We start from the raw sequence: 19,692 nt of genomic DNA on the forward strand, positions 1-19,692 counted from the left end.
TGTTTTTTCCCTTTTAATGTTTTATTATTTATTTTTGAGAGAGAGAGACAGAATGTGAGCAGGGGAGGGACAGAGGGAGAGGGAGACACAGAATCCGAAGCAGGCTCCAGGCTTTGAGCTGTCAGCACAGAGCCCGACACAGGGCTTGAACCCACAAACCGTGAGATCATGACCTGAGCCGAAGTTGGACACTGAACCGACAGAGCCACCCAGGTGCCCCTCTACTAAGTTCTTAAAATCAGTCGTGCCAAAAATTTCATATTTTCAAATCACTGAAAAGAATCCACTCTGCCTCTGCCTGGACCCCGGGATGGGGCTGCTGTCCCTGGGGCCTGTATCTGGGCCACCACCCTGAACCCTGAAAACCTTGGGGTCATAAAACCAAGGGGCATTTGCTAAGAGTGTAAAACGAATGTGTGAACATCACCCGGCCCCTCACTCACCAGGAACCACCTCCCTGTCTGCACACCGCCAGGCTGCTAGGTTCAACAGACCTGTGAGGGAGGTACCATCAGTCCCCCCAAAAAACCCCACAAAGCTCAGAGAAGTGATGTGGCCTTCCCAGGCCACACACTGGTAAGTGACAAAGGTTGCATTTGAACTCAGACCTGCAGGCTCCGGGCTCTTGAGCATTACTCTGTGTAGCGTCAAACCTCCCCTTGTGCTGATCACAAGAGCACAGAGGTCGGGTGGCTACATACACGTGCAGGCCCTACACACAGATGTGGGCACAGGTCCCACAAGCACCCTGCTGGCACCTAGGGCCATCATTTATTTACAAACACATGGCACTTACTCTGTGCCCAGTTTTCCTTCCTAAGCTCTTTGCACTCAGTCCTCACTGCAACCGTACTTACAAGGTAGGGACCGTTATTATATTCAATTCACAGATGAGGAAACCGAAGCACAGAGAGGTTAAGCGACTTACGCAAGGTCACACAGCTAGTGAGTGGGAAAGCCAGAATTTGAATCTGCACGGCCTGGCTCCCAAACTCAAGCTCCCTCCAGACCTCAGGACCCAGGAACCGGGAAGCTCTGAAGCCCTCCCCACTCTCAGCCCTGGGAGGCGGGCTGGACAATACTTCTCAAAGCCCAATTCACAGAGGAAGCAACAGGCCCAGAGAAGGAAGGTAGCTTGCTCGGAGGCACACAGTTGTGTGAGCCCAGTCTGTGGAACCTGGAGCATCTGCATCTGCCTCCGACCCCTGGGGACGCCCCTCCCCCAAGCTCTGCCCTTGATCTGGGAAACTGAAGAGGAGTGACTGCCTGATGACAGCGTGGTCAGGAGGGAATGAGACAAAGCTATCACCTTTTAGAAAAGAAAGCCCGAGAGACTCTGAGAGGGACAGAGGAGACCAGAGGCTGAAAGCAGCCCCCTCACACATCAACGGAAAACCAGACAGGGCAGAAATGGATTCTCTCTGGAGCTCTCAGGTAAACACACTTCAAAGCCACCGAGGGCAGGAGTCGGGAGGCAGAGGTGAGAGGAGGGACAGCAATAACTCCGGGCCGGCAGCACAGAGAAGGGAGGGCTGGACACACAGAGACTGGCAATCACCACTCGGAAAAGGCAATTGGAAATTCCATTTGGGTTTTCAATTTGAAGGTGGAGAGAGGCCAGGAGCTTGGGGGCTGGGGTGGGGGGGGGGGGGGTGGTGACGGAGGATGAGATGGAAAGAGAGAGGACTTTGAGACAGAGAGGGCGGGGGCACAGAGAGAAAGACGAGAACCAGAGACCAGGGCAAGGAGACAGAGACACATAGAGCCCGAAGGAAGATGGAAAGAAAGAAGCAAAAGCAAAGCCCAAGATGCCAGGCGCCCCCCAACACACACACTCAAACTTGCACACACTCACACTCCTACATACTCACACACACTCTTCCTCAGCATTCAGAGACCTGGGTTCTAGTCCTGCTTCTGCTCTTGAAATGCCGTGTGACCTTGCAGAACACCTTACCTCCCTCTGAGCGTTTGGTCCCCCTGAGGCCTGGTGAGGTTAAGCTGGTTCCAGGAAGGCGAGGAAGGAGACAGGGTCGGGCACGGGAAGGCAGCAACCTCCTGGGCACCTCCTTCCCGCCCAGAATGGGAGTGCATGTCTGTAATATCCCCTGCAAACAGTGGCTGGGTGCTGACTTCCAGTCCCAGCTCTGGGTGATTTACCCATATTAATTTACCAGTTCCTCCTCACTCCCACCATATTAGGGGCTAAATCCCATTTAACAGATGAGGAAACTGAGGCACTCTCCATTAAGGGACTACCTAGGGTGACTGCAGCCTTCCTAACAGTGAGAGCCCACCTGCTGCCATTTACACCCCTTTTCGGAGCTAGGTCTCATCCTCCCCAACCCCTCCCCATCCCCCAACCAGTTGGTGGGGGGGGGATGGTGGCCCGGCCCAACCTGACCGCGGCCTCAGCAGGCCCACAAGGGGTGTCTAGCCTGGCCTCGGAAGGCCGCGAGTCAGAGGCAGCAGGAAGCCGCAGCCATGTGGTGCTGGCTGCAAAGAACCAGCTGAGGCCCAAGGGTGCCCCGACCCCACACTCCCACCCGGAAACGCGAACCTGGACGGCAGCAGCTGGGATCGCCGGGAGTCGCGTGGTGCAAGAAAGCTGTCCTGCGGCGCCACCTAGTGGCCAAAGAGGCCGTCTGGCCCCTCCAGAGCCCGCTGAACCGAGGGCGCTATAGGAAACAACCGGCCTGTAGCGCCCCTGTTCGCTGGGACATTGGAATACACAGAACTCCTCCACCCCGGGGACCGTGTGCTGACTGTCCCAGATTGGGAGGAAGAAAGGAATACGACAGAGCTTGGTTCTTTGCCCTCCTGAGAGACAGACTCACACATCCCGCAATCATCTACTCATCTCTACCTAGCCTCCCACAGGCATCCCACACTCAACCCTCATCCATCTGATTGGTTCATTTATGGAGTGCTTACTGTATGTTCCAGGAGCTAACCATGAACAAAACAAAGATTCCTGCCCTTGTGGAGCTTACTGTGGGGCGTAGGTGGGGAAACAGACAACAAACACAAACATAAGAAAACAATCTACCTATTTTAGAAGCAGAAAAGAAAGAGCCTGTCTGACAGTGTAACTGGGCTCTATGACCCGCCACGGTCCTTAAGGCAAATTCATGGAGTCTGATGTCAATTAGACCACCCTTCCCCGGTCACTGCTCTGGTACCCTAAGGGGTCCTCCTGCCTGGGACTCCCCCCTCCCACATGAATAGCTCCCTTTCTCCAGAGACTTCTTGATCCTGTGGGCTCATCAGCCACCCCCCCAAATCCACCACCCCCCCCCCCGCCCCCAGCACCACAGCACTTACTCCCCTGGGTGGCTGGTGCAGGGTTGTGGCACACACTCAGGCCAGGCTCTGAATCTTGATTCCCAGCTCAGACATCAACACGTGTGACCTGGACAGCTTCTGCGGCCCCTCTGTGCCACTGTTTCCTCACCTGTAAAACAGGGGAAACAGTTGCTCCTACCACAGAGTCACTCGTGGGCAGTGGGAGGGAAAGGAGTTAAAGGTAAAGCACTTAGAACAGCACCTTGACATAGTGTTTGCTGGCATTAACATCCGTTTAGATGTTCTCTCCCTCCAGGACTGGCTGATGCACCACAGAGAGGTGCATCCAGAAAGGTCCAGCGAAGTCACCTCCATCCCCCACGCAACAGCACAGGGCATACGAAAGGCCCTCAAACCAAATTCACTCATTTACTGAGTGCCTTCTGCATGCCAGGCACTGGGCTAGTACGGCTCCGGGCGCAGCTGCTGCTGCCTCCCCACAGATGCTTCTTGCCGGTTTGTCGGTTCCCGATTCACGTCCCGAAGGTGGGCGGGTCAGCTGGCGTACTTCTCGATGGTTTGCAACAGTAACTCCCGGGCTGCCTCTTCATGCTCCTGGGCTTCCCGAACCCGCGCCCACCACGTCCAGCTGCCCCCGCAGCTCCGGTTCTGTCTCGCGTGCATCATCTCGTTCGTCGCTTTCAAGTCCCCCAGGGCCTCTCTCAACTCTCGCGCTTTCTCTTCTAGACTCAGGTTCCGGTTTGTTAACATCTCCACCGCGTCCTCGGCACCCAGAGCAGCATCCGCGTGCTCCCTGAGCTCATCGCTGGTGCTCTCTGCCTGGCTCAGCTCCTCCTGCAGACACTCCCGCCGTTGACTCACAGCTTCCAGCTCTTGGTTCTTCTTTTCCACGAGCTTCTGGAGTTTCACGTGCTCCTGCTTCGCCGAGGAAGAAAGATCCCTCGCCAGGGCACCCTTCAGGCGGGCGTTCTGCCCCGCAAACTGCTTGAGCTGGTAACTGGACGCTGCCCCGTCTGAGCCCTTCTCTTCAATCTCAGCCTTGAGGATCTCGAAGTCCGTGCTGAGCTCGTCCACAAGTTCTTTCAATGCCTCCACCTCCCGCTGCGGGGACTCAGCCCGCTCTTCAGCCATCTCCTTGTCCAGAGTGGCCACCTCGATGGCATCAGCAGGGTCGGCCGGCTCATCGAAGTAACGTCCCTTCGCCCCCCGTGCCTCCTTGGCTTCCTTCCGTGCCTCCTGGAGGACCGCCTGCTGATCCTGCATTTCGCTCTTCCATTCCTGCACCTGCTCCAGCTGGATCTTATGTGTTTCCAGCTCTTTTAGCTTTGCCTTGTCTTCCGCCTGTTTCAACCACGGGGTCTCCAGTTTCTCCTCCAGGTCCCGCACCGGGGCCCTCAGCCCCTCCGCCTCCTCCTCGGAGGGGGAAGGCAGTGGGGGTACTGTAGCTCCAGGAGAGGTGACAGCAGGTGTGGGGATGATGGGTGCTGCCAGTGGAGTCTGAGCGGGGGTGCTGGGCTCGCTGCTGCTCAGCTCACCTGCTGATGCTGAACCAGAGGGACCCAGGGAGCTACCTAGTCGCAGCCACGCCCAATGGAGCTGTGAACAAGGCACTGTAAGAAGAGTAACATCTTGGGGCGCCTGGGTGGCTCAGTCGGTTAAACATCCAATTTCAGCTCAGGTCACGATCTCATGATTCATGAGTTCGAGCCCCACATCAGGCTCTGTGCTGACCACTCAGAGCCTGGAGCCTGCGTCGAATTCTGTGTCTCCCCCTCTCTCTGCCTTTTCCCGGCTCACTCTCTTTCTCTCTCAAATAAATAAACATTAAATTTAAAAAATTAAAAAAAAAAAAAAAAGAGTAGTGCCTAGGCTAGAAGTTCTCAAACTTTTTGGTCTCAGAAAGTCTTTTTTTTTTTTTTAATTTTGAGAGAGTGTGTGAGCCAGAGGAGGGGCACAGAGGAGAGACAATCCCAAATAGACTCCACGCTCTCAGCACAGAGCCCCACACGGCTTGATCCCACGAACCAGCTTCCATCCCATGAACCAGGAGTTGGAGGCTTAACCAGCTGAGCCACACAGATGCCCTAGTCTCAGGAAGTCTTTAACACTCAAACAATTTCAGGATCCCAGGGGTATTCTCCTTTGAACGTCCCCTCTCTGTAAAGAGAGCTTTCCTACTATTCTTTTCTGGTCTTACACTTTATTAAACTTTTGCCTGCTGTTCAAACAAACAAACAAAAAAAAAATTCAGGATCCCAAACAGCTTTTCCGTGTGTAAATACCTATTGATAGTTATCATATTAGAAACTAAAACTGAGAAATTTTTAATTTTTAAAATTTAGTAGTTAATAAATTTTGTTTTAAAAAAACAATAGCAAACTCATTACATGTTATAAATAAGAGGACGTGGGGGACCCTTGGCCCAGTGACGTTGTCAGAGATGCTCTTTTTCACTGCTTTATGTTAAGTAAATATTTCTAAGGAAAACAGTCGTATTTTCCAAAGCAAAACAAAATCGCGGGAAAACACTGATACGGTTTTGCATTTTTGCAAATGTCTTTTAACGTCTGACTTAATGGAAGACAGTTTTTCATGCCATACTCGACCTGGGAGATACGCTGCTTTGGTTGAAGTACCTGAAAAATACTCCCCTTGCACACTTTTCCTTTTTCAGAAAAAATATAGTCGTAACACTCCGCTCCGCCCCGGACCTCACCCACCACGGAGCTACAGGACGCAAGAGGCTGGACCAACCAGCCTGGGCTGGTTTAGGACGGCTTCTGGGAGGAGGCGTGGCCTTGTGCGCAAAGGGATGGTTGGATTGGGATTGGACAACAAATGCGTCCTTCTGCAAGTCGGCCCCGCCTCCGGTTCCCGCCCCTATTTCCTCTCAGTAGTAAAGTGGCAACCCCAACGCATGCGTCCTAAGGCAGGCGGGCACTTCCGCCCGCCCACCCCGGAACCTCTGTTCTCGCTCGAGTTTCCGCGGAGAAGCTCAGGGAGGCCAAGGCGGAAGTAGTGTGAGCCTGTGGGCGGAGCTGAGTGTAGCCATGTCGGCGGCCCTGCTGCGGCGGGGCCTAGAGCTGCTGGGGACGCCAGAGGGTGAGGAGGGTCTGGCCGGGGCCGTGCAGCGCGGGCGGAGGGGCGGCGGGGGCGGCGGGGGCGGCGGGCTGGATCCCCGAGGGTACGGAACGATCCCAGCCAGGCTTGGTCCCGGTGCGATGGAAACCCTGCGCGCCCTCCGACCCGGGTGCATGCCTCTCCCTCTTCCCCTGCAGCCCCCCAGGCCGCGCCAGGCCAGGCCAAGCCGAGCGGGGCTCCGGTGAAGCGGACCCGGAAAGCGAAGACTACCCAAGCCCAGAAACTGCGGAACTCGGCCAAGGGAAAGGTGCCCAAGTCTGCGCTTGGTGAGCTCGGGAGGGGGGCGGCACCCTGGAGGAGGGAGCGCTTGAGGCCGAGCTTGAAAGTTTCGCCAGGCATTTCTGGAACACCTGGTGTGCGCCGGGCGCGGGGCGGGATCCTGGGAATACGGAGAGGAACGTAACGCATCTTCCCGGAGAGTGTAAGAGCGAGGCGGGGGAAGAGTGCTCTAGAGAAAATCGCTCATGCGGAGTTTGGAGGAAGTTAGTTGCTTTGAGAATTTTCAAGAAAGAAGCCTGGTAATGACATTGTGAACAAGGGTCAGAGGTGGGAGCGCCTAACAAAACAGTTAATATTCTGTGGGCCTGGTGCTGTTCTAAACCCTGTATAAATAAACGTTCGCTCGCTTGATTCCTTGCACAACCCTGTGAGGTCAGTACTGTCGTTACCCCAGTGTTCAGATGCAGAAACAGACACCTGTCCAGATGGTACAGGTAGTAACCAGGCAGTGGGTCTCCAGAGATTTGCTCTCCCCTACTCGGTTCAGAGGGAGGCAGTGTGGCCTGGGCAACTGCGATGGTGCAGAGACAGTTGTGGGGGGGGGGGGGGGGAGCATTGATGAGCTTCAGTGGTGAATTGGCTGCAAGGAGGATGGAGGAAGAGGGAGACACCAAGAACAGAGCCTAGTTTGTAGTGGAGGATCCTGGGGGATAGGATTCCCCTTAAGGAGACGAACAGACGTGGGGAGCGACGGGGGTGGGCTGGATGGTGGGGTATTCTGACCTGTGGCAGGGCTTGGTGAGTTCCTAGTGTGTCTTGGAACCCCTGGGGCCTGGTATATAAAAGATGTTCAAGTGATTGTTGACAGAGCTGTGAATTCCAAGCAGGAAACCGCATGAACAAAAGCGTGGAGGCAGGAAAGTGAGGCGCGTTTGAGCGCCACCGATGTTGGTGTGAAAGAGGAGTGTAGGGTGCCAGAGGTCACCTCCTTTATTTATCCCAGCCCTTGTCCCCCCAACCTGTCACTGTACATAACTGATGATGAGGGGACTCTCGAGCCTCAGTGACCGAGCTAAAGAACCTCTGTGACGGTCACCTTGGTGTGAGCTGCGTCGTCTCTCGCCTGGGTTATTTCAACCACCTCTTAACGTCCATCCCCCCTCCCCACCACCACCACACCCAGTAATCTTGTTCCCGCCACAGTGGCCAGAGTGATCCTGTGATGTAAGTCGGACCTGTCTGTCCTCTGCCCCTCACCCTCTGGTGGCTTCCATCAGACTTGGTGCCCAGTGAGGTCCCGCGTGGTCTGCCCCCTCTCCAGCTTCGTGTCCTGCTCCCCACGCCAGCCATTTTCTGTGCTCCGAACACATGGACCACACTTCTTCGGGTTCTTCGCGCGGCCTGTTCCCTCTACCTAGAATGCTCTTCCCCAGATGTCCATACACTCTGCCTCCAGCATTTGCTAAAACGTCAGTTCAGTGAGGCCTGCCGAGACCCTCCTATTTAGAATCGCGGTCCTCCACCCTTGGCATTTCTCATTTGTCTTTACTGTGCTGTTTTTCTTCATGATGCGTATCACGCTCTAAAATACCGTTTACCTTGTGTACCGTGTCTCTTCGCTCTGGAACGTAAGCTGCACGAGGGCAGGAGTTCCGTTCTGTTTTCTGCTGTATGGCCTGCACCTAGAACAGTGTCTGATACACAGTAAATGCTCGGGCCTTATTTGTTGAATAAGTCACTTGAGCATCTGGGAGCCAGTGGGGGGCTTTCAATGGGATCTGTGTGGAGAGCCCAGGATGTTGGAGTAACCTAGGGAGGGGACACAGGGCCTCTGGTATGGCTGGTACAGGGGGTGGGGAGGAGATATCAGGAGGGGACCCGGAGGCCCCCAAGGGAGTACATCAGAAATGATTCCTGTCCGCCTGCCCTCCACAGCTGAGTTCCAGAAGCGAGAGTGTCAGAGCTATCTCGGAGTAAACCTGAAGTTTATGACCAGTGCAAGAAGCACAGTGGCTGAGTCAGTCACCCAGCAGGTTTGTCAGAGGGGTGGACCGCGGGGAGGAACCTGGGCAGGGAGAGGCATGGGAGTCCCTGCCCGGAGCGCGGAGCAGAGGTTGGGCCCCCGCTCTGGAAGGCAGAGAGCAGAGCAGGGCTGCTGGGAGGCTGGGCCTGGCCTTTCTCCCCTGTTCCCCTCGTGGGCCCCAGTTTGCTTCCCTGTAAGTGGAAGTGGTGTGCCCCGCCTCCCAGGACAGCGTGAGAGCCGGTTGAGAGCGAGGCACTTGGTCAGCTGTACCAGGCTGTGCAGCGCCAAGGGGCAGTCCCTCATGCACCAAGAGTCACCACCCAGGGATCCTGACTCCCCCACATTCCTAGATTGTGCGCCAGAACCGGGGCCGCAAGGCCTGTGACCGACCTGTGGCCAAGACGAAGAAGAAGAAGAAGGCTGAGGGCACCGTGTTCACTGAGGAAGACTTCCAGAAGTTCCAGCAGGAATACTTCGGCAGCTAGGCTCCCAGGAGGACACAGCAGGAAAGGCACTCAGCCCGTCTCCTCCTCTGACCTCACAGCCTCTGCTGGCCCCAGGACCCTGCCAAGCCGCCGGCCTGGCACAACGAAGCCTGGGGGCTAGAGCCAGGGCAGGTGGCTAGAAAGGAGACGGTGAGCTGGAAGCCCTGGGGAGGATACTCACTCAGAGCACAGCTGACTTCTGCAGGAGGGGGTCGTCTACCTGCCAGAAAACATGTCTGACTGTTTGTTTTGGCCCGAGGAGGGCCTCTGGGCTGTTTGCTCTGGAGAAGCCAGTCACTAGGCCCCCAGGGCCACACCTCTAGGAGTAGCAGGAGGGCTGCTGGGCAGGCTTCCGGGCTCTAATAAACGTGAACCCGAGAGCCGTGTGTGCTGCTGATCTGCCTCGGGTGGTGTCTCCCAGTCTCTTCTGTCACCAAGGGGCCTGTCCCCATCTCCCATGGTTCTTAGAGCTCCGGGTCACAAGCCCTCCAGTCCGGGGCCGCAGGGGTGGCTCAGTCGCTTGAGCTTCTGACTCTTGATCTCAGCTCAGGTCATGATCCCAGGGTCATGGGATTGAGCCCCGTGTCGGGCTGCGTGCTGAGCATGGGGAGCCTGCTTAAGAGTCTCTCTCCCTCTGCCTCTCTCTCTCTCTCTCTCTCTCTCTCTCTCTCTCTCTCTCTAAAATAAATTTTTCAAAAAGTTCTGCAGTCCAGCCCCAGTGCAGGTGCCCCCTCCCCCCCAGCAGAGAGCAACTCACCCAGCATCTGCTGATGTGCCCAAGAGGAGGCCCCTCCCCTGAAGGTGGCAGCCACAGCTGACAAGGGAGCCCTTGAGAAAAAGTAGCACCCACAGCCGCTGACTCGGGGTTTCGGGCAGTGGGAGTGCGGTTGCCCTGTTGCCCAAGGCTTGTGCTCTTTTGGGGAGCAATTCAGAAGGTGAGCTCAAGAAACAGGGCATCACACCGAGGTCTGTGCCCAAGCGGGAAGATGGGGCTGGGTCCACACCACCATGAAAGGGCAGGCTGGACCGTTCCTGGCAGGCGCATGCATGTTGACCGAGCATGAGTGAGTGGATGTACCGACTAGCTGGGTCTTCAGGGTGGAGGAGACCAGTCCTGGAAGTCCAGGGGTCTCTCCGTGGAGGGGTTGCGGGCCTCATGGGGAAGAGGGCCCTGGATGCCCTGGGCAGCTCCATCTGACTCTCCGCCCTACAAACAGGGCCCCAGAGGTCACGTCCAGCAGAGGACTTCAGAAAGGCCCCCTGTGGCTGGGCCAGCTGGGGACCCACAGTCTGCCAACCCAAAGTAGGTCCTGTCCAGAGGAGAGAGGGTTCCACACCCCACACACATGTCCCGGGGGTCCGTTCTTGGTTGTTAACTGGCTTTCCATCCTACCTGGGGACAGAAGGGGGCCTGCAGACCTGCCTGAGGCAGAGCTGGAGCCTGTCCTGTGTGCAGGTGGCCTTCATCCCAGCAGCAGGAAGCAGACCATCCACCCAGGAGGCCAGGAGGGCCAGAGAGGAGGGTGCCGTTACTCCAAACCCTTATCAACCCACTTTTCCTCAAATGAGCTGGTTCCAAAGAAGGGGAAGACGGGTATTCTTCAAATTCTCACTCCTGCCTGCTGAGCTTTAACGACCCCTATGTGGAGAGAGGGAGACGAACTTGGATACCCTTGCAGACCCCCTCCATCTTTTCAGCAGCTCGGCAAGAAGCTGGCTCAGCTGTGCAAGCACTCACGTGCTCACACTCCCCGGGAAGAGGGGCTGACCAGCCGCTGACAAGGACACACCTACTGTTCCACAGGCACCCTCGGGTGCCCTGTTTCCAGTTTCCAGGTATCGAGCGACTGGCCTGGCTCTACGGCAGGGAGTTTGCAGGCACGAGAGCCGGGGTTCTGCTGCTTCTCTGCTTGTGGGCTTTCCGGCAGTTGTTTCACCTGGGCCACGTGGCACTAGTGAGGTGGGTGTCTGTGCTCCTGAGTGACCAAACTAGTGCTCACCGCTGAGATTCTGGGCCAGCAGGTCAGGGGAGGACTCTGGGATCTAACGGTCACCCTGGCCAGTTCTGGTACCAGTGGTCAGGAGGTGGCAGAGGGCCCAGGAGAGGCTGGTAGAGGCACTGGGGAAGCGAGGATGTGCCACCATGGGCGGGGGTGCGTGCAGAAGTCACCGATGGGGGGGTGCAGCTCCAGGACCTGGTGGCTGACATCAGCTGGAAAAGGAAGGGACAGGGCTCAAACAAGAGGAGGCTGACTTGCCACATTCCCACCAGGACTGCAGACCCAGAGGAGGAGGCCTTCCCCAGTTGAGACATTGTGAGCAGATACAAAGCGCCTGGAAGCATTTGTGTCTCGCGTGGTTTGGGGGGGACCAGGCTGAGCAAAGTTGCAGGAACTCACGTGACCAGGGGGAGGGCCCCAGCCAAGGCTACCTGTGGTTTCCACAGTGGGGTAGGCTGTTTGAGCCGTCTACACTTCCTGCTCATTGATGACTACTGGAAGGGTTGGCCCAGGGGCCAGGTGGGAGTGGGGCAGGACTGCCACGTGGAGCCTCGCTAGGGCCCAGCCACAGGCCTGTCCGGAGCTTGTGAGGACAGAGGGCTGGGTTCCAGCAGGAGCCAGGTGGGTCCCCATCAGGGGACTTCCTCTGGCAGAGCGGGGGCAGGGAGCCCTCTTGGAGAGGGAGGTGGGACTGTGGCACTCCTATCATGTGCCCATTCGTGAGTTTGCTGGGCCGGCTTTCTTGGGGTGCCTTCCTGTCTACATCCACAATTTTCCAATCCTTTGAAGGCCAGGACAGACACCCATCCCTCCAGGCAGCCTGCTGTGACCTCCCACCCAAGAGTCCCTGCTCCTTCCACTGAGGTCACCCAGCCTCACGCAGTCCTGGTCCTGGAGCTGTCACTGTCTACCCCGTGTAAGCATCCACCTGCCGTCCTCCCACCGGACTGAGCCACCTTCCCCTCACCGTGTGGTGCCCGGTGCGGGTGTGCTGCCTCCTAGGGCCGCTACTGGGGGTGGGAGGGAGGCTTTCTGTCTCCAGCTGGACTCCCTCCTGGTCTCCGGCCCTCTAAGTCTCCCCACCGTCCCCACCTGCATGTCAAAGAGGCGCGCCGAGGCTGAACGCGTCCTCTGCCAGCATCCAGGGGCTGAAATGAAAACCCTGCTCCTCCCCTGGTTTTCTCTGTCTCGGGAAACGGAAACCACCCTTCCAGTTGCTCAGCTGCCATTTAGTCCCCTCTCTCACACGCCCCGTCGGAGGCTGACTTCCTTGAGCTTCAGAATCTATCCAGGCCCTGACCGGCTCTCCTCTCTCACCCCTACTGACCCCAGCCCCATCCTCTTTTCCTGCCCACCTGCCATTCTCAGGCCATCAGAGGGACCTCTTGAAATGGGAACCAGTGTATCACTCCTGCTGCAGGGACTCCCCAGGTCACACAGAGGAGAGACTCAAGTCCCATCAGGGCTACTAGGCCCTGTACCGTGTGCCTGTCCCCCGCTGCAGGCAGCCCTCCCCCCGACCCCCTGGGCCCCTCCCTCCCTCGTCTCCTGCCAGCTTTGCCTCCCTAAACACCCATCTTACGGGCAGATCCCCCGACCTGAGTACTCAGCCTGCCCCACGGCCATCTAGCGTCACATGTCTCACTTTAAGATTTTAAGTAATTTCTACACCCAGTGTGGGGTTCAAACTTACAACCCTGAGATCAAGAGTCGCATGCCCCACCGACTGAGCCAGCCAGGTGCCACTAGGTGTTTTATCCTTACTGGCGGTCTCCCTCACCAGAACGAGAGCAGAGACTTGGGTCTGTTTTCCTCACCACTGAATCCTCGGCATCCAGGACAATGGTGGGGGCTCATGAATAGTTGCAGAGAAACACGAAGGCCGTTCCCTGATCTCCAGCACTTGCGGCCTCATCCTAGGGGCGGAACAGGCGGCAATGCTGAGAGCTGAGTGGCTCCTGCCTCGGTACAGGCAGCAGAGGGAGGGCTTGGAGCTGAACCAGGAGCACCCCACGCCCACCGCACCACGGTAGAGCCCAGCCCTGGGGCCGGACTTCGGCCTCAATCCCACCCCCTGCCCCGCACCCCTCCCTCTGTGTGGGTCTCTCTAGCACGGAGACCCCACGTGGCCTATCTGTACAGGCCTTGGTCATTGTCTATACCAGCTGCCCCTGGACCAGCATCCACCTGCAGCCTTACCTCATTAAAAAAAGGCACGATTGGGGCGCCTGGGTGGCTCAGTCGGTTGAGCGGCCGGCTTCGGCTCAGGTCATGATCTCGCGGTCTGTGAGTTCGAGCCCCGCTTCGGGCTCTGTGCTGACAGCTCAGAGCCTGGAGCCTGTTTCAGATTCTGTGTCTCCCTCTCTCTGACCCTCCCCCATTCATGATCTGTCTCTCTCTGTCTCAAAAATAAATAAACGTTAAAAAAAATTTTTTTTAAATAAATAAAAAAGGCACGATCATCAGATCCTCCTCACAGCTCCTAATGAGCCAATAACCGCAAAGCTCTCAGTGCCAAGCGTCAGAACTCTCAGTGACTATTAGCAGTAATCATTATTACGTGCCAGGCACTGTCATGGGTCCTGGAAATACGGAAATGAACAAGACAGCAAGATCTCTGCCATCGGAGAACTTACACTGTAGTTAGGGAATAGGAAATAGGTAGGGTCATGGAAAATAACAGTTAAGGCAGAGGGGCTGGGACATTTGCAGAGTCCTCTTGGAAGGCCTCTGGGATGACATATGAGACCTGCATGAGAGAGGGAAGGAGCTCTGGAAAAATCTTGCAGGCAGAGTTTACAGCAAGTGCAAAGGGCCTGAGGGAGGCATGAGCTTCGCAGAAAGATGCAGGAAGGCCCTTGTGGCTGGAGCACAGCGAAGAGTGAAGGAGGGCGAAGTCTGAGCATGGTCCCTGGCCTGAGCCTACGGACTCTACAGGGGCCTTTGCTGCCCACCCCATCCCTGCCATTTGTGGTTTGGGGAGTCTTTAGCTACAGGGGCCTGGGAAGGGGCATAGCCCAGCATCCTGGCCTTAAGCCTTTAGTCTGCACTGCCCTTCAGGGCAACCCAGGGAAAGGTTTCCCTTCAGTCAAATGGGGGAGTGGGTCACTGTCTCCAAGGACAGAGGATCTCACTGGCACTGGATGTGACAAGGTGGCTGGGTCACTTCCAGAGCTGTGGTCTCTCTCACCTCCTGTCAACTCTCCGTGTCCCCCTCCTGTCCCACCCCACATGCCCCAGGCTGGGGCAGCTGCCCAGTCATACAAAGCATAAGATACTTTTGGGGGTAGATAGAAGGAAGCACTTGTAGTCGTAGATTCTTATTTCCCGTCTCGGATTTAAAAACTGTAAGGTCACAAAGCTGAAGTGAGGCATAGAGCAGGGGTTACAGGTGACAGCTGTGCTCATGTGGGGGCCTTTGGCAATGACTGTAGGCTCCCCACTCTCCTCCAGCTCCTTCCCAAAGCCACCAGGGATGATCCACGTGGACAATGGGTGTTATCTTAACAAAGCCTCCACGTTTGTGATCTGTGGCACACCACCTTAGCACCCACACACGCTTTCTGTGAACTCCCAGTTTAAGACAAGTGTCCGGGGTCCCCCTATAATCCTTCCTAGAAGGAATTATGGAGCCATACCGTTTAAAAACATTCTGTGGAGTCAGACTGCCTGGATTTGAATCCACCTGGTAGCGGGGGATGTTACTCAACCTCCCTAAGTCTTGGTTCCCACATCTGTGAAGTGGGGAAGAGGTAATCCTTATGAAAAACTTTTTGGGGGCGCCTGGCTGGACTCTTGACCTCAGAGTTGGGAGTTCAAACCCCACGTTGGGTGTGGGGATTACTTAAGATCTAATTTTTTAAGTTTATTTTGAAATAAATAGCTGTGTTGTTAGTGCAGAGCCCGATTAGGGTCTCAAACGCACAAACTGGGAGATTACCACCTGAGCTGAAATCAAGTCGGACACCTATCCAAGCCACCCAGCTCAAAAATCTTTTAAGGCATCTTAGGGGCGCCTGGATGGCTCAGTCGGTTAAGCGTCAGACTTTGGCTTAGGTCACGATCTCACGGTGTGTAGATTCGAGCCCCACTCATCAGGTTCTGTGCGGACAAGCTTGGGAGCCTGGAGCCTGCTTTGGATTCTGTGTCCCTCTCTGCCCCTCCCCTGCTCTCACACACACTTTCTCTCTCAAAAACAAACATTAGAAGAAAAACTTTAAAAAAAAAAAAAAAACAGGCATTTTACAGCCGCCTGAGTGGCTCAGTGGGTTGAACATCCAACTTCCATCCAACTTTGGCCTAAGTTATGATCTCACAGTTGCTGAGTTTAAGCTCCTCTGTGGTCTTTAAGAAAAAATTGAATAGAACTTAGTTTTTGTAATCTCAATGTGTGAGGCTGAGCGGATGCTGTTCAACCAGTAAATCCCCACATATTTAGCTGCAGTTAAGCTGCTTAAATGGGGCTGGGGGTGGGATCTTGTCTGTGATACTAATACCTAGATGGGTGGTCCCTGCAGAGTAACTGTGGGGAGAGACCCACAGCCTTGTGGGATCTCTACCACCTCAAGGTAAGACCTCAAGGTCCATTGTGAACCGCGCCCCCCCCCCCCCCCCACGCCTCAGAGTAATGTTCCCATTTGGGTCATTGGTTGTATTCCAACACTAGGTGTTGGGAAAATCAGGGGAACATGGGCCTCCCCTCCCCTTGCACACGCATCCAGTTCCAAACTCAGGGGGCAAAACAGGTTTAAGAGCCTGATGCTCCTTCATGCACCAGTTTCCCTTTGGGTTATCACACAACTGAGAATACACATAAGGGCTCAAACACTGCCATGGAGACAAAAAGCAAGGCTCCCTCCCTGGAGAGCTAGACCCACAAGACACACAAGATGAGGTGACCTGACCAGGATGGACTCCAAAGGATGACTTCTCAGACTTGAGAAATCCAAGTTGCAGTAGTGTGGCTTCCTGGTACTGTCCTGACATCTGCCAGCCTTAGAGCCCAGCTCTGGCCAGGAACTTCAAGCTACAGGTCGGTCCTCAACTCCCAGCAAAAACCAAAGATCCATTTCTCTGAGATCTGGGAAGAGGCCTCTACAGAAATGTAAAAGTTAGAAGAGAAACTTTGACTCAGGCAGGCCTTATCTGGGCACTTAAGGACAGATCACAATTCTGCAGGAGGCAGAAGCAGGCTGTACCTCCTGGCCACGAGCTCCCTCAGGGTAAAGCTCTTTGGCCTGAACCCCACTCGAGAAAAACACCCAGCAGCCTACCGCAGGGGGTTCTAAGTCCAACGAGGTTGAACCAATCCCTCCCTCTGGGGTGATCACAACCGCCAGGCCAAGGTTGGTAAGGCTGCCTTACCAGAGACCTGAAAGCAAGCACAACTCACAGAAGTACTTTCACTACAAAATAATTTATTACAACACACAGCTGCAGCACAAGCCTATGTACAAGCACATACTCCACTGACAACCCCAACTAGGGGACCCTTTTCTTCTCCCTGGCCTTTCGGACCTCTTCTATCAAATCTTTCAGATACTGGATCTCCTTGGCCAAAGAGTCTGCCCTCTCTTTCAGAGCCTCGTTCTTCTTTTCTAGCTCTTTACACTCGCCAGTAAGGGCCTCTTGCTCCGCCCTCTTCTTCTGGCGGTACCTAGTGGCCGCTGTCTTGTTCTGCTCCATTTTTTTCAGCTTCTTATCCAACTTCTCCACCTTTACTTTTGCTGCCGTTTTCTCTCCAGGAGGATCATAGGGTTTGGGGCGGGCAGAACCACAGAGGGAACATGGAGACAGCTGGCTCTTACTTGGAGAGCCCCTCGAAGTCGAGGGGCTATGCTGGGGGGACCCCAGGTAGGACTCAGGACTCATACAGATGCCACTATCATTATCTGAGGGGGCATCCTCCTCCTTTATGCACTGAGGGATCATGAGAATGTAAGCAGTAGAGTCTGGCTTTCTATCTCCTTCAGAGATATCCACCTCACTGCCTAGCTCTAAACTAAAGGAATGATCTGGAGTGGAGGACAGGGCCCCTGGGGAGAGAGAAAGAGGTTGCAGGAAGGTAAAAGGGGCAACCTGGTCTGTTTTGGGTAAACTTTCTGGGAGATGGCCAATTGGGTTCATGGTCTGGGGGGGCTCCTTATTCGTCTCCTGGACTAGGGGGTCAAAGAGATCACATGTGTCATCCAAAGTGGCCAAAAGCTCATCTGGCATGGTTTCCAGGTCATCTATATTGAACAGAGAATCAAAATCAAACTCCTTCAGATCCATTTTCTCCACCATCCAATCTGTCCCGGAGAAGGCATCCTCTGCAAAAGATTGAAAAGCAGTCAGATACACACACAAGGCAGCAAGCCCGACGCTCAGGTCCCACCGGCAGGCAAAGGACTCCTACTCACCCTTGCCGTTGTCTGAGGCACTGACCAACCCATCCACAGCCAGCCATTCGGAGGAGCCCGCCTTAGCCTTGTCGCTGGAGAACCCATGAGGTTTGAAGTGCTTGGCCACCTCCAGGTAATCGTCTAAGAGACCTAGGCTTACTTCAGCCCCCAAACCCGACTGGTCGAAGGGGGACATCAAGTCCCCCCCCAACACCTCGCTGCTCAGGAAGCTCATCATCTCGGCCATGTCGCGGGACTTTACTGGAATCGAGGAATGTGCTTGATTCGAAGAGGTCTTTGTCGGTTACAGCAACGCTGCTGCTGGATGCCGTGAAAAGCCTGAAAAGAAACCAGAAACCAAGGCCCACTAGAGACCAGCCAGTCCCAGAACTTCATCTTTTCATCCTGGAGGGAGACTGGCCAAACTAGAATTCCACTCGGCAGCAGAGAATCGGGAACACGTGGCCTCAGAGCCATCGCGTCCACCTTCCTCGCCGCCCGGTCAAGCCGCACAAGATGGACGCCCTCGGGGCTGGGCCGTCCCTCCACCGGCCGCCAGAGGAAGGCGCGCCATCCTCAAGTCCAAATACGGCCTGGGCCGCCGGCCCCGCCTACACCCGCCCGTGACTCACACCGCGCCACCGCCCTGCCCCGCCGCCATCTTGGCTCCTGCCACGTTTTGCTGGGAGCCGGTCGGGGACGCGCCCCTGAATCGGAGGCCAGGGTCGTCGAGGACTTCTACCCCCGGGGACGGGGCGCGCTCCCCCAACCCAGAAGCGTCGGCGTCTCCGGGACACCCAAACAGGGGTCACGCGTCTCGGGCGCTCGTAAAACCGCTTCCCCCTCCGGGACGCCGCCGGCCGCAGGCCGCGCCCAAGCGAGCCGAATGCCCTCGCCGACCCGCGGGAGCACGGCCAGAGCGGCCCGGCCCCGATACTTACGCCATGGCTTAAGCCGCTGGGGGGTGCCGCTGCAGAGCCTGGTGCTGCTGCCGCCGCTGCAAAGGCCAATGCTGCCGCAGGCACTGCTGCCTCTAATACGCCATGGCGGCCGCGGACCCTGGGGGAGCGGAGGAGGGAGAACGCGCACTCGCACAGGAGCTCTACATTTATAGGCGGGAGGGAGAGAAATGGCCGCGGCCCGCCGGCCGTGGGTCCTTTATAGACTTTGCCTCTATGAGGCCGCATCACAGGGCATATCCTTCCGCTCCGGTCACGTGACCCACGCCTCCTACCCACTCATTTTCGCCCCTCCGACGCCCCTACTATCTCCAACCTACGACTTTTATGTCCAGAAGGTAGCTGTGAAAAGAATGTGAATTATTTTTAGAGTCTCAAGAAAGGAAAAGGGCGCACTACTTTACAGGGCAACTAAGATCAAAGAGTCACTTTCCCCTCTGGAGCCGAAGAGCGCGGAGGGATTCCTCGACACACCTCGTTTCCGGTGTTAGCTTCGGGGGCGGGGAGAGAAGTCTTTCTGCCCAAGGAAGGTTTTTATTGTGAGGTTCGAGGCCGCTTGGTTGTCGCGCGAGATGTTGGCGGAGAGCGAGCGTCGAGCTGATTGGTTAGACATGGTGAGTCATATATATCTCGATTTTCTATTGGCTCTGAGCCCGAGGTGGGAGGGCTTCTCGCTGAGAGAGCCGAGGTCTAAGCGGGAAGGGGCGGAGTGGTGAGTGAGGTTCCCGCTGCTGGAGTCTGTTCTCGGTGGGCCAGTCTCGGTTAATTTCCCGCTGCAGTGGCTTCCGCAATTCTGCGCACACGTAGCGGCCCGTGGCTGCGCCGGCTCCTTCCCCGACCTAGAGCGTTCAATGGTGACGACAGGCCGGAACCCGTGTGGCCCCTTCCTGCCCCCCTCAGTGAATCTCCGAATTAGCATCCAGTTTCAGGCCCTACATGAAATTAGGGGAAAGGAAGTGGCATTTCGTGTGCACTTCCACCATATGCAAGGCCTTAAGTAGCTGAAAGGGGAGACAGGACCTCAGTCGGGATTTCAAATGCTTCATGCCCACCTACCATAAAGGGCCACCTCTGCATCCTTACTGTCAACTCTCAAGTCCAGGCGGGAAGATGCATAATCTATAGCCCAGTTTAAGGTATTTTTACGTACCCAACCTGCTAAAATGTTTGCTATTC

General features: G+C 55.9%; 2 protein-coding genes and 1 long non-coding RNA gene across 3 annotated transcripts; 2 read left to right on the forward strand and 1 right to left on the reverse strand.

The window, feature by feature from the left end:
* Positions 1 to 6,256: 6,256 nt before the first annotated feature.
* RPS19BP1 (ribosomal protein S19 binding protein 1) lies at positions 6,257 to 9,554 on the forward strand. Its single transcript, XM_025926787.2, has 4 exons — positions 6,257 to 6,408; positions 6,585 to 6,713; positions 8,602 to 8,699; positions 9,040 to 9,554. Exons 1-4 carry the CDS (start codon positions 6,357 to 6,359, stop codon positions 9,172 to 9,174), a joined length of 414 nt encoding a protein of 137 aa, XP_025782572.1. The 5' UTR covers positions 6,257 to 6,356; the 3' UTR covers positions 9,175 to 9,554.
* Positions 9,555 to 11,308: 1,754 nt separating this feature from the next.
* LOC147578877 (uncharacterized) lies at positions 11,309 to 15,361 on the forward strand. The gene is made up of 2 exons (XR_015253289.1): positions 11,309 to 12,090; positions 12,958 to 15,361. It is a non-coding gene; the product is annotated as an uncharacterized LOC147578877 (long non-coding RNA).
* A 1,210-nt stretch (positions 15,362 to 16,571) lies between these two features.
* Positions 16,572 to 18,662, reverse strand: ATF4 (activating transcription factor 4). The gene is made up of 3 exons (XM_025927039.2): positions 18,499 to 18,662; positions 17,576 to 17,896; positions 16,572 to 17,485 (listed from the first exon to the last, which is right to left on the reverse strand). Exons 2-3 carry the CDS (start codon positions 17,802 to 17,804, stop codon positions 16,656 to 16,658), a joined length of 1,059 nt encoding a protein of 352 aa, XP_025782824.1. The 5' UTR covers positions 17,805 to 17,896; positions 18,499 to 18,662; the 3' UTR covers positions 16,572 to 16,655.
* Positions 18,663 to 19,692: the final 1,030 nt, after the last annotated feature.

The sequence above is a fragment of the Puma concolor genome, chromosome B4 (genome assembly GCF_028749965.1).
Source record: "Puma concolor isolate L17-30 chromosome B4, mPumCon1.1.hap2, whole genome shotgun sequence".
Classification (NCBI taxonomy): Eukaryota; Metazoa; Chordata; class Mammalia; order Carnivora; family Felidae; genus Puma; species Puma concolor.

What these genes read in the sequence shown, in the direction of transcription:
- RPS19BP1 (XM_025926787.2), top strand. Translation starts at nt 6,357, where the DNA reads ATGTCGGCGGCCCTGCTGCGGCGGGGCCTAGAGCTGCTGGGGACGCCA. An exon ending in GCTGCTGGGGACGCCAGAGG is followed by an intron (nt 6,409 to 6,584) that starts GTGAGGAGGGTC and finishes CTTCCCCTGCAG; the next exon opens with CCCCCCAGGCCGCGCCAGGC. An exon ending in CTGAGTCAGTCACCCAGCAG is followed by an intron (nt 8,700 to 9,039) that starts GTTTGTCAGAGG and finishes CCACATTCCTAG; the next exon opens with ATTGTGCGCCAGAACCGGGG.
- ATF4 (XM_025927039.2), bottom strand. Translation starts at nt 17,804, where the DNA reads ATGGCCGAGATGATGAGCTTCCTGAGCAGCGAGGTGTTGGGGGGGGAC. An exon ending in TGCCTCAGACAACGGCAAGG is followed by an intron (nt 17,486 to 17,575) that starts GTGAGTAGGAGT and finishes AATCTTTTGCAG; the next exon opens with AGGATGCCTTCTCCGGGACA.